Source organism: Thamnophis elegans, chromosome 5, assembly GCF_009769535.1.
Source record: "Thamnophis elegans isolate rThaEle1 chromosome 5, rThaEle1.pri, whole genome shotgun sequence".
In the NCBI taxonomy this organism is placed as follows: Eukaryota; Metazoa; Chordata; class Lepidosauria; order Squamata; family Colubridae; genus Thamnophis; species Thamnophis elegans.
In genome coordinates, this window is record NC_045545.1 from 44,100,786 (window position 1) to 44,114,331 (window position 13,546).

Consider the following 13,546-nt stretch of genomic DNA (forward strand, 5'->3'; position numbering starts at 1 on the left):
TCTAAAGAGAAAAATGAATTCCTTCAATCTATTTATAGTTAACTACCATTTTTATTTAGCTTTGGTTAATAGAGGTTTCAAAACTTGAAAGGTGAAGACCTCATAGAATTATAGAGACCCATCTATTTCCCTCTTGCAAAACCCATTATTCTCACTAACATTGGCAAAATGGACTACTGGTTAGTCCCACATTTCAATCTGACCCAGGATTCTTGTCTTCTTGCACAGGTGAAGATAGGGTAGATAAGACTGAGAAACTGCATCTAAGTCCACGGAAGGTAAGCTTACCACAGTAATATTCAGGATTCAAGGATTCCCCACTGCGCAGAAAGGAATACGGGAGAAAAGCTTTATGGTAGACGTTCATGTCTAAACTAGAAGGCTCAACTTCAGGACATGTGGAAAGGTATGTGCCAAATGTCGCCATTGCAATGAACTTCATGAGCTCAACATTAGGAACATGACCAAAACTGCAATCATAAGAATAGACTCCTCCCACCTACAAGACAGAAAAAGAATGCACAGAAGCAACAATAACTTTGTGAAGAACAGGTTCCCTCTCTTATGTTGAACTTAGTTCTATTTCAATTTAGAAATTATGGATATCTTCAATGCTGTAGTTGTAGTGACAGAAAATATTTCTAGATATAGCATACTTTTACTCTGGTTTCTAAATGTCTACGGAGATTCTCAGTCATCCAGGTCATGGTTGTCCCAAAGGTGCTTTTTCAAAACACAACTGGACTTACTGTTTTTCTTGAAGTTTCTTTGACGTTTCACTTCTCATCTAAGAAGTCAGAGCTGAAGAAGCTTCTTGGATGAGAAGCGAAAGGTCTTCAAAGAAAAATCAGAAAGTCCAGTGCCTCTTGAAAAGCACCTTGTTTCTGGTCTCTAAACAGAAAAACATGAAAAAGAGAAGCAAGTCTTACCATCAGTATTTTTCCTCTAACATGAATTGCTGCATGAAATTGCCCTGCCATTGAAATGTGCAAAGGTTCCAATGGGTTCATATATTTACATAAATCTAAATGCATACCTTATCTCTAACTGATAAAAAATTGAAGCTTCAATCAAATAATGCATATACATGAATATACTGTACACGTATCACATACACATGCAAATTAAATGCACACATGTGAACAAACTATATGCCTTGAGCTATTTCACTGTTTAAATTTAAAAGCATTATGTGCACTTCTGCAGATATCAACTCAGAAGTTAAGATCTACTAAATTTAACAGGAACTACTCCTGGTTAAGTAACTGTGGATTGCAGCCTTAATGATCAAACCATGAATCAGCATTTGCTCATTGAACTAAGTACTATAACTAGACTCCTGGTATCATCATAAATAATTTCTCCTTCTGTTATAACCAAATACTGAAAAGGTCAATACAGTGGAATCTCCAGTCATGACCGTAATCCGTTCCAGGACTTCGGTCAGCACCTAATTTGGTCATGACTGGAAGCAAGACTGACTGCGCATGTGCACACACACAAAATATTTGCAGAAGGGGAAATCGCTGCAGCAGGGAAAATCGCTGCGGCTGTGATTGATTGCCACCCAAGGATGTGTTTGTGAACAGAGTGAAATATTTAGCGAATTTTTTGGTTGGCACCCAATTTGGTCGTGGTCAGAAGCGTCCGTGACCCGAGGTTCCACTGTACATTTAATAAGCAAGCACTAGGTTTCATATTGCCATTAGAGGTAGATGGCTTCTGTCTTTAGTATTAGTATTAGTACTAACTACAGTACATTCACAAATATGCAATCATGCGCCCACAGCCCATGTACTTTCAACAGCACCTGAATAAAAGAACAGGCCACAGTCCCACTGCGTAGTTGATTGAGCAGAGTCTCACAGACTGCTACATCTGGCACACTGGTTACACCATCTGTGATCACAATGATCCCTTCAAATAACAACAACAACTATCAGCACTAAATAGACATGAGTGAACATTCCATCATGGAAGGCAAGAATTAAGCTCTGAGAGAGATTTGCAAGTAACAGTGCTGAGATAAAATAACTAAGTAGAAAACAGTAATGGCCCTTTTCCTGAATGTCTAACAAGATACATATTAAACAAAACTGATGACAAGGCCAATTTAAAATTAAAAAAACACAACTTGTTGGTCTACTGTAATCGTTATATTCTAAATTAGATCCTATTATTAATTGCAAAACCCTTTTGCAATTAAATAGGGCTGATGGCACTGAAATAATTATTCGCAGTAGGTTTCTTCCCCAATTCTACTGATTTCCAGCATGCATTTTATAATATTACAACCGTAGTTTTATTACTTTTACACAGAACATCTACAATAACTACAAAGAGAAATTTCCTGACAGTGAGAATAATCAGTGAAACGGCTTGCCTCCAAAAGTTATGGATGTTTCATCACTGGATGTTTTCAAGAAGAAACTGGACAGTCATTTGTCCAGAATGATGTAGTGTTTCCTGCTTAAGCAGGAATAAGACTAGAAGACTTCCAAGGTCCTTTCCAATTTTGTTAATCTGTTATTCATTCACAATTAGATCATTGCAGTTATAATCTGTACTGTGCTCAGAGCAAAAGGCTTGTCATAGGTGATTGGAAACTATAGAAAAAACCTCAACAGGCATTCCTAAACAAAGAACTCAACAATTCCCTATATGGAGTTAATTTACTTCTAGGCTCAGAGAAGCAAAGCAAAACCTTGCAATGTTGCAAATGCCGTAGTTATTACTACAGAGGAAAAACAGAAGAGTAAGCTATATTCTGCTGCTCTTGGAAGAAAGATATGATATAAATTTAACAGAACTGATCCAGACAAGAGTACACAAGTCTAACTTAATTTCCCTTCATTGTTTCCCTTTATCTAACTAAACAAAAGAGATGGACTCTGAAACAGTTTTTAAAAAGATCCCACTTACCTGCAGTGGAATTGGAAGGAAGAAGCTGCAATGCCAAAATTCCCTGTCGAATCATACTGACAAGTCCAACATCAGCTGTAACCATTGAAACCCCCAACTTCTTCCCTGGCATTTCCTGAGTGTCACAAACATGCTCCTGGTTAAGGGATGACAAGTCCGCCTGCAAGAACAGAAGAAACTCTATTAACTATACCTCAGAAATTATTTTTTTATTACAGGTATCTTAAGCCTTTTTTAAATTATTAATTCCTCTCAAAAGTCAGTTTTCACTGATTCATTGGGTCATATAAATACAACTAGACTACTGGAATTCTCTCTACATGGGGCTCTACCTGAGGCTGCCCTTGAAGATTATCTGAACAACTTAAACCTGATCAGCATTCAATAGTCTAAATAATGATGGGTACATCTAGTTTTACTTACGTAACATGTCTTCACCTATCTGTCAATTTCCAAGGATAATTTGAGATGCTAGTTATTATCTTTAAGCCTTTAAAACTCAAGGTCCGGCTTTTCAGTAAAAAGTAGGACAGAGGATCCTGTCCGCTATAGAGTTTCATCAGCAGAACCTGATCAGAAGAGCAGGACCAAATCTTCTCAATGGTGACCCCTTCCTGTGCAACAGTTTGCCTTCATATATACAGACCGCAACTAATACTTTCTTGTAGTTCTCAAGTGTTGGCTAGGATGATTGTATTATCAATAGGGGTTAAATTTGTAATTATTGAACTGGATTAATACATAAGAGTGCTACCAGCCTTTCCAGGCAACAAGTTTTCCCAAAATATAATCCATCTGTATATTGAATAAAAGTAGCAAAAAGAGATACCACCCTAATAGAATTCAGTTTTAATAGAGAAATCTTGACTGTGGATTCCATATGTTGTCATTCAATCTAACAGTTTGCAGCATGATTTAAAAAAAAAAACCTTCAGCGTATTTTAGGTATAGTTCCATATGCTAGAAGCTTGACCCAAGATGCTGTCATAGTGCATGCTATCAACTGTTACTTTGAATAAATACTATATAAATTTCTTGACAAAATTTAAACTGCAATTCTAATAGTTACTTGATCAGTGCAACTACACATGTAGCTCTAAATCCAACTTGATTTTCTAGTTTGTTTACCACTTTCAAATGACAATTGAAACATATTTTTCAATAGTTTTGTATCCGATTTAGCACCCAGCAGAGAAATAACTATGAGGTTATGTTTGGTTTTTCTTTCTTGTGTTGGAAACCACCATTTTTTATGTTTTTGACAAGATTTCAGCTTCCCATATTTTCCTGAATAAAACTTCAAATTTAGAAATCAAGATACTAGGGCAGGGTATCTTTTGAAGAAATATATTTCTGGACCAAGCTCATCTGATCTAAGATCTCTCCATACTTCAAACAATCTAACAGCTTTTTGGATTTTCCCAGGCTTGGTGAGCCTTTATTGGTTTTTCTATTTATGAAGTTACAATTAATGCTAGCGTTTAGAATAGTTGGGGCTCGGTGGCTTAAAATTTACTTAAATACTTCTGTTGTCCTAATTTGTCTTGTTACGTAGAGGTTTGCTATTTTAATCTGTCATAATATCACTAATCAAAATTATACACATCCTCTCATTTAGCAACCACTGTGTTCCCTAAATTTGAAGTCAAATGACTACTAAGCAAACATACGACACACAAATGTGTTGCAAAGATTATAGTTGCCGCCATCTCATTTAGATAAAGGTCTCTTGTACATCTTTTCCAGCATTACTTTCACCCAGCTTGTGCTTATCAGGCAGACAAAATTTGGTTGTAAGTGTCTATAGTGGTCAGAAAATGTTTCATTACCCTCTTATTTGTGAATGGATACAAAACAGGGTAGCATTAAATGAGAAGCGTATTTTCTCACTAGATTTTTCATCAACTGAAATAGTTTTCAATTCTCCTTTTTCTCCTGATTGTTCTAACTCTGTTGCTTTGTAATTGCAATATGGTATATTACCTTGAGTAGCTTGATTTTTTCACTAAACCAGGCTTCTTGCCTTCAATAGATTTTAGGTGGCTAAAGCTGGTTTCCTCTGAACTGATCACTGTTTCAGAACTTCCCCAGACTTTGCTTGTTTTCTTCAATAACCTTGTCTGCTGTACAATGAATAACATTTTCACTTAAAAAAAATATTTAGTAGCTGGATTTGGTATGTATTTATATTGTACAGCTAGTTTTCAGCAGCATCTATTTCCGTTTATTTTGTTTAGCACTAAGAACATTGAGACAAAATTTTATAGTATACTATTCCCAAGAGGAAAGCTCGCCTGAGCACAATTTTGCCTGGAGCACAGCCTGAAGTTAAGACAGCCAAAGTGCCTTTACACTAAGAAATTACCTAAAAATAATATCGCCAAATATAAATATTAATAAAACCATACCTTTTGAAACTAAAATGTCAGGAAAAAGCAACAGAACAATTATAGTAGGATTTCAATTAGGAAATGCTAGAGTCATCAACTTTTGTTAGCTACTGTTATAGTTCCTATCTGAGCTCATCTCCATCAAGCAACTGACTCCCGTTCACTGTTACTGATCCTTTGCTGAGAAAAGTTTTCAGCTTTCTAAACAAGTATGGGAAAATGCTCTAGAAATTGCAAAGGAAAATCAATACAGAATAACAATCAGCAGGAAAGAGTAAATACTTGTGTATAGGCCAAGAAACCCAGCTTTCTTTCACCAAGTTCCTACCCACTTTAAGAATGAAGGTACTAGTAGTCCTCATTTAGTGACTGCTTCAAACAGCAACCATGTGCAAATTACAACAATGATGTAAAAGTAATTTTGCAACCAATGCCTGCATTTACAACCTTCGCAGCATCTTTTAGCCACACATTTGCCACTAAGTTAGTACGTGTTGCCTGTGACTGAGCCATTTTCCCCTCTTCTCACAGATACATTGCCCAAATAAGTTCTCTCTTCCTGAGCTGCTTTTCTTCCCAGTGCAAATTAACAAACTCAGCTGTGACTCTAGTTGGTTAGATTCCCTGGCTGGCTCAGCCTGCTGCCCCATTCTGACAAATATAAATCAATTTCACAATGAAGGCTATTTTGTCTAAGTAGTTTGTAACTCTCCAGTGAGAACAGCTGGGCACTAGCACGTTCTTTCAATGTGCATTCTCCATTGTGCACCTACTTATTTTTACAATCCCTACCTCACCAATTAATGTGAACTCAAACATTAATTTCCTTCTTGCTAATTATCCTGCCCCTGGGGTGAGTATTCCAAGGGAGACGGAGTTGGGAAAAAGCAGATTTGCCCTTTCAGCCAGCTTCTTTGCAAGTCAAATTCTTGAACCTTCCTCACTATATGGGCTCTGCCAGCTGTTTGAGACCATATCCTTCTGATGCTGTAAACTAAAGCTGAAGTAAATCACAAGCACAGTTGCAGTCACACAATTTTTTACTCAGCAACTACTTCATTTAATGACAGAGGTCCCAATTGCTGTTGCTAAACTATGACTACCCGTATTATGTTCTCATTCATTCTCACAAAAGTAGACATGCTACAGAAACTTGAAAAAGAAACTTAGTTTAAAAAAAATTCAATTTGCTAAGGTAGCAAAATGTAGTGCCTTCAAAAATATTTTTGATTCAACATCCTATAGCCGTGATGGTAACCTATGGCACGCAGAACCATATTTGGTGGCATGCCAGCCATCAACTCCAGCATGCCAGCTGATTTTCGCCACTCCAGAGGGCCAGGAGAGACCGTTTTTCTCCCTCCCCAGGCTTCAAGAAAGCCTCCGGAGGCTGGGGAGGGCAAAAAAACACCCCCAAAGGGCCAACTGGAAGTTCGGGAACGATCCTAGAGCCTGGGGAGGTGGGGTGTCTCGCGTGTGCATGTGCAGGTGGGGGGGAAATTGAGTGGGCATGTGCACACGCACAATAGTGTGCCTGCAATTTTGGCACACCGTAAGAAAAAGATTCGCCATCACTGTCCTATAGGACATGCCTCCAAAAATACCCATTCAACTAACTTATTCTAGAGCACTGTTTCTATTGCTCCATTATCTACCAGATAGGAGTCATCTGAAGCAAGGATAGAATTATTCTGATCCTCAACAAAAGTGAAAGAGCTTCCCCCTATCAGGATAATAATCAGGGTAATAAGACAATAAATCTCTATTTTAGAGCTCCAAATATGCCCTCAATTTGAGTTATTAGGGTCCTTCTAACGTTCATGTGTCTTGCCCTTTCAGACAATACTTTTAAAAACTAGCATTCAGTACTAACAATTATTATCTCCACATTCCAGGGCATACAAAGCACATTGTCTTCCACTCCAGGTACCTTCAAGTTTTATATTCCAATAAAGTATTGAAATAATTAAAGCCAGTTTCTTTTTCATATTAAGACAATTTACATAAGTCATAAAAGATTTAATATTCTACAGTGTTTCAATATATTCACAGCCTATTAAACATAGTACCCCAGTATTCCTTTTTGCAAATATCTAAAGCTGAACATGTCATCTGTACACTATAGGCTTATAATTAGCATAAGAGACTCTAGAATAGAATAAAATAGAATAGGAATAGGAATAAAGATAATGTCTCAATTTATATAATGTATAATTATAAATGTATAATTATACATTTTACTATACTATTTTGTATATAATATAGTATATTATACTATTTATAATAGATTATTTATTAATTATACATTTCTAATTTGAGTCTGAATTTATATGTTTGTTTTCTTGCCTTTCCTTTTTAGCTGATCAATTTGCCATGGATAGGCAAGCAAATTAATTAGAATATATCGCAAAACCATTTTTGTAAACCAAATTAAGTCAGCCTCAACAAAATCCCTCTGTGTAGAAACAATTGTCCCTCCATGCCCCCCAGGGGAAGGTCCTAGCATGGACTGCTGGGAAAAACAGAAAAAGACCACAACATGAAAGAATATGAAGAAATTTCCCATTCATTCAAGAACAAAACAATTACTATGGCTTCTTACCTGAGTTTTGGCTTCATATTGGTGTTGGAGCATCTCAGCCACTTTGTTTTCAAAGGCGCACAACTGTGTATAAACCTGATTCAAAAAGGTTTCTGTCTTTGTTCCATTCGACAGGCAACCTTGGAATAGCACCTGGGCCATGGGGAAAAAAATGTGTGTGTTTTATTTGGCAATGAAATCCTGCAAATGCTATACCAACGAAACCCAAGAAAATTAAAAAAGGGAAGTATATCAGTTCACTAACAAAGAACATTTTTTAAAAGCAGATTCAAACAGATTATATTCATACAAAACATGGTTTGGGTTTCAATTTTTTTGCTATTTTGCACAAGTATTCCAACACAAAGAACTCACATTTTATGTTAAACAATAAATATTTTTATTTTCAAAAACATAAATTACATCTATGTTTGATATAATTAGACCAAAGATGTAAAGTTTGCCTGAGTCAATAGTCAATAGTTTCTTGCTGATCAAACCAACTGCATAAAAAAAAGGTTAGGCAGAAGATGTATCTACGTGCAATATGTTCTAGTCAACAAATGTTCTTTACAACACAGATAGACAACCTGACATCGAATGTTTTAGACTATGTTTTTCATAAAACATGTCAATGTTATAGATTATGGAAAATGAAGTCCAAAATGCCCACAAGTAATTCAGCTACCTAGCCCATTTTAAAATACTGCAGATTACAGTCCATCACTTTATTCATTGGCAACAAGTCATTTTAATTCTAAACAGTTTAAGCATTTCACCTAAACATCTCAAAACTGAAGATATAAGAATTACCTGATGCATCTGTAAGCTAATGATAGAAGAATATGCTTGAATAGTGATGAAAATCTCAGGTTGAAATAAATATCAGAACCTGGGATTCTAAAGGGTTTTAACAATCCTCCTAAACACCTTGAGAGAGCATAGAACACTTCATCAAAAATTATCTCCCCAGGAGAATCATCCTGGAAAAAAAAAGAGAGGATATGCAAGTTTTCTATAATTTACCTCAGAGGTAATTATCTCCACTCACTGGAAGTATGCCTTAAGAATTTTACATTTTAAATATTCGGAACTCATAATAATTTTCACCAGTGAACATTTGCAGATTAAACATCTCCATAAATGTAAGGTAGATTTTAAAAAAATAGGAGCTAGTAGGCAGGTTTCTCTTCATAGGGGATATATTTTAGAGTTCTGAACAGGAAGCACTCTCAACCAAAGAAAAAGGATGGAGAAACTCACATTACAATTTGGAGAGATTAATATACTTACTACAATCCCTGTAGATGGACTCAAATCCAGTTCAATCACAAAACGGTACCGGTGTGCAAGGAAAGTGACATGTGTTGAAGGCACTAGGAGGTACGGCTTAGCTTGTAAAGGCTCATCAGGTTGCCAGCTGTTTGGCAGGATGCTGAGAATATCTAACTCACTGTCTGACTTTACCTTCAACAAAACAAAAAAATAAAATAGAGACAAAGCTAAAAGCAAAAATTGAAAGAAATCACAGAATTCCGTACATGAATTACTCTTCCACAAACCACAAGAACTAGCCCTTTTCTTCTTCTCTCACATTACAAACAAATGTCTAGAAGCTTTGCAATAAAATTTACTCACCAATTCAGATTCAGACATTGAGCAGATAACCTGATGCAAACGACCAAGAAACCAGGCTAGTCGCACATTACGTGAAATTCGATAGTCCTTCTTCATCAAAAGGAACACCTGTCCAGCCTCCTCTATCTGCAAATTTAAAAAAAAAAATCATTAGCAATAGCACTTACGTATATACCGCTTTACAGTGCTTTACAGCCCTCTCTAAGCGGTTTACAGAGTCAGCATATTGCCCCCAACAATCTGGGCCTTTGGAAAAGAAATATGCCCATGTATTTTTTTTCAATCATTAAAAAGCTATTTGGTATGTATTTGGTAAAAGGAGGACCCAGATTGTTGGGGGCAACATGTTGACTATGTAAACTGCTTAGAGAGTACTATGTAGTGCTCTCCAAGCGGTTAGTGTCTAGTAAAGCACTATGAAGCAGTATATAAATCTAAGTGCTATTGCTATTTAACTACACTTTTTTCTTCCGCTTTATAGAATAATTCTGACAGATCTAACAAAAAGTCACAGGTAAATTGCTGGATTAAAAAAATGTGAAAAATTCATCAACCTAGAAATGAAATGGTATTGAAAATAGTATCTACAATTAAATCTTAGAAATTTTGACAAAGACAGTAGATAGTGTACTGCATGAGGAATCCTGAGCATTCATGACCATGTATTATTTCTTTTTTTAATCTACCTTTTTATTTGTATATGGTGAAGAGAATGGAACACATCGTAGCCAAAAAAAAAGAGTATCCAACTGCAGGAATTAGATGGCTAAGATAGATTGCCCACACAGCTGCATTTTTTGGGGGGAGGAGACAGGAACTGTGTCTTTGCAACTTGTTAATCAGCTCAGAATCACAGAATTCCATTGTGCTTATAGCATTAAATTTGCCTATATGGACTCTTAAAGGGCTCATCTCTTAATCACTTTGGACTTTTTAATTCTTTGGCTTTCTTTAAAGATCAAGAACTTCCGGACTGGCAAGTGAAATTAATGAGTGAATATCCTTTAAAAACAGTTTAGCTATAAATTGGATTTGTATTTTTTGGGGAATATACAAGAGAATTGTTGGTTTTGGAAAATTTCACACAGATTAGAGGCTTAAACAGATTTGACTGAAAACAAAAACATTTCCACAGGTAAGGTTGGACGAGAACCCAAATTTCTCTAATCTTTATCTGTAACAGGCTAGCTCTTGGTATATTTAATTGGCTAATATGGTAATGTGGTAAGTAATGGTTTCTATTGCTTTGGAAAATCATTTCAATAATAATGTGTAAAATTCTAATAAAGTCAACCATATTAAATATATTTGCTGCAAACAGGTTTCCAGCAAGCATGTTCCATGAAACGATATGTTTACAAGTGGCAGAAGAAGCAAGCATGTTCCATGAAATGACACATTACAAGTGACAGAAGATGATCTAATGACAGCCAACAGCATCAAGCAAATGTTTCTCATGCTAACCTTTTCTCAAGACATACTGGTTTAAATAAGACAATTTTATTCAAGGTCCATTTTCCCCATCTTCTTAGCAGTAATAAACTGAGACATAGACAAAACTCACTTGAAAGTAAATTCTATTCCATTAGTGGGCTATCCAAGTAAAGTTACATACAACTATTTAGCTAATAAGAGCTGGAGCCAAGTGAGTGATATACTACCGAGAGCAAGACCCTGGGAAGATGGGCGATTAGAGGTGACAGTTTCTGATTTTGATAGGAGAACATCTGCAGATAATGTCTATGGAGATTCTAAGTCATCCAGGTCACGGTTGTCCCAAAGGTGCTCCAGTTGCCTCTTCAAAAAGCACCTTTGGGACATCTCCAGCTGGTTTACCGACCGCTGATCCTTCGTTACCCAAATTAGGCTGAAAACGTTGTCTAACTTAACACTTCCTCTACAGGCGCAGTATCAAAATAACAGTTGCGTTCCGTTGCGGAACTGTAACGGCATCACAATCGTGTCTTACAAAAAGCTTTTAAAGCTGGAAACTGGATTGTTTTTATTCTTTTTTAAACGGACCACGTCCGCAGACCTTCTCCGTGCAACAGGTGTGCAACAGCCTCACCATTCACCAGGTCCGGCGCTGTCACCGGTTCCTGGGAAATGCACCCCTCGCTGCACCCTCCCTCCCTCGCTCTGCAACACCTGAGCGGCTACTTCCAGCGGCGCCCTTCGCCTCCGCCAAAAAACCCAAACTCCCTGGCGACCCCCTCTTCTTATTCCGCGTCTCTACCTATTAGTCTCGGAGGTTCTCAAATGAAGGCACGCCCCGCGGGCGGGCGCAGCCGCCACCGCCACCTTTTCCACAACAAGCTCCCGCGGACGCAGCACGTGCGAACCTGGCGAACGTACCTCAGCCTCCGGTTGCTCTGGAGCCGCCATCGCTGGCCCGCCGACCGCCCCTCCCTCCTCCCCTCTCCTCCCCTCTCCTCGTGATGTTCTGACCCGGAAGAGGAAAAAAGGAAAGGGCGTGAACCGGCCCGTGTTTGCTTTTTTAATCGCTGACCTCGGATTTCTTTACCATGCAGGTGAAGTGGCCGCGCCGAGTGGGGTTTTTTTTTGGGGGGGGGGGGGGCGGGAGGGGACGGGACGCCGTTTTTTTTTTTTAAAGACCGAGATCTCCTAGAGATTGAGTAGAGTTTGGCGTTGCATTTTAAAAACAAAATAATAATTTAAAAGATTCGATCCGAGAGCGATCTCGGCTCCGGGAACGGTAATCCATGGTTTGTTTTATTAGCCCGGTTACCTGCATTTGTTCAACACAAACTGATCATATGCTAAATTTTGACCCACTGGGCTTCGCCAGTGTCGATCAAAAATGATGTAGAAATAAACATGGCTCCCTGCTGCCAACCTATCAATTCGAAAGCATGTGAAAATGCAAGTAGAAAAATAGGGACCACCTTTGGTGGGAAGGTACATGACTTTGGCCACATGACCACGGAGGCGTCTTTGAAACGGAGATGAGCACTGCCTCCTAGAGTCGGGAACTACTAGCACATATGTGGGAGGGGAACCTTTACCTTACCTGCTGCCCAGCTTCCTGTAGCAGCAGATTGGGGGGTGGAGGTGGGGATTGGCAGAGGATTTGGAGGCTGGAGCAACAGGGGACGTGGTGGCTCAGTGGCTTGTCAATCAGAAAGGTTGGCAGTTCGGTTCGAATTCCTATCCCTGTGTAAGAGAGTGAGGTCCCGTTACTTGTTCCGCCAACCTAGCTGTTTGAAAGCATGTAAAAATGCAAGTAGAAAAATAGGGACCATCTTTGATGGGAAAGTAATAGCGTTCCGTGCGCCTTCAGCGTTTAATCATGCCGGCCACATGACCATGGTGATGTCTTTGGATAGCGCTGCCCCCCCCCCCCCCCCAGTTTGGAACGACTAGCTCATATGTGCGAGGATAACTTTTACCTTTACAACACACCGAGGTCCCACCGTGCAAATAGCGCACACTGATCAGAACTGTTGACTACACAGAACCTTGAAATAGATCTGACAATGTAGCGGTGAAAGCTGTTGGTTCAGAAAGCTGAAGTGATATGTCTGTCTATTGCTTTGCTGCTTCCCTATTGGCTGTGCTTTTGTTCAATTTAGTTAGTACATTGACCTTTTGGGTGATCTTTTTATAATCTTCGCTGACTTTGTAATTAGTCTTATGCTTGTGTTGCATGAATGGATCTAGGTTGCATTCCCAAACAGTGGATGAAAGTAAGAATCCCACACAGACTAGAATAATTTTCCCCAAACCCTTTGTGTGGCAGTATATAGCTTTTAGAATTTCTAGCTAACCTGGTCTGTTGTGATATCACTGATTGGTTTGCAGTTAATACTTAGCAGCTATTATCAGATTGAAGAAAATTACAATGGGATTTGCTGACAGAACATATCTTTTGCAATAAACAATATAAAGTGCTATTTTAAATTAGACATTTTGAATCTGTATGCCATCTGGGATGACTGAATATTAATTCATGCATTTTAGGTAACTGCAGGTACCAGCAATCCTCAATTATGGT

The 13,546-nt window shown here is 38.2% G+C and overlaps 2 protein-coding genes across 3 annotated transcripts in view; one reads left to right on the forward strand and one right to left on the reverse strand.

Moving 5' to 3' along the window:
- The window catches only part of SZT2 (SZT2 subunit of KICSTOR complex), a 95,031-nt gene extending 83,089 nt beyond the window's left edge, over positions 1-11,942 (reverse strand). The window contains 9 exon segments of the mRNA XM_032217362.1: positions 289-499; positions 1,811-1,917; positions 2,923-3,082; positions 7,915-8,046; positions 8,707-8,774; positions 8,777-8,876; positions 9,187-9,360; positions 9,532-9,657; positions 11,887-11,942. Coding sequence (XP_032073253.1) covers positions 289-499; positions 1,811-1,917; positions 2,923-3,082; positions 7,915-8,046; positions 8,707-8,774; positions 8,777-8,876; positions 9,187-9,360; positions 9,532-9,657; positions 11,887-11,916 — 1,108 coding nt within the window. The 5' untranslated portion in view covers positions 11,917-11,942.
- A 33-nt stretch (positions 11,943-11,975) lies between these two features.
- Positions 11,976-13,546, forward strand: part of MED8 (mediator complex subunit 8) — a 33,179-nt gene continuing 31,608 nt past the window's right edge. Inside the window, exon 1 of one of the 2 annotated variants that reach the window (XM_032217366.1) lies at positions 11,976-12,062. In XM_032217366.1, coding sequence (XP_032073257.1) covers positions 12,057-12,062 — 6 coding nt within the window. In that variant the 5' untranslated portion in view covers positions 11,976-12,056. The remainder of the gene's footprint in view (positions 12,063-13,546) is intronic. The other variant, XM_032217367.1, reaches the window with a different exon arrangement.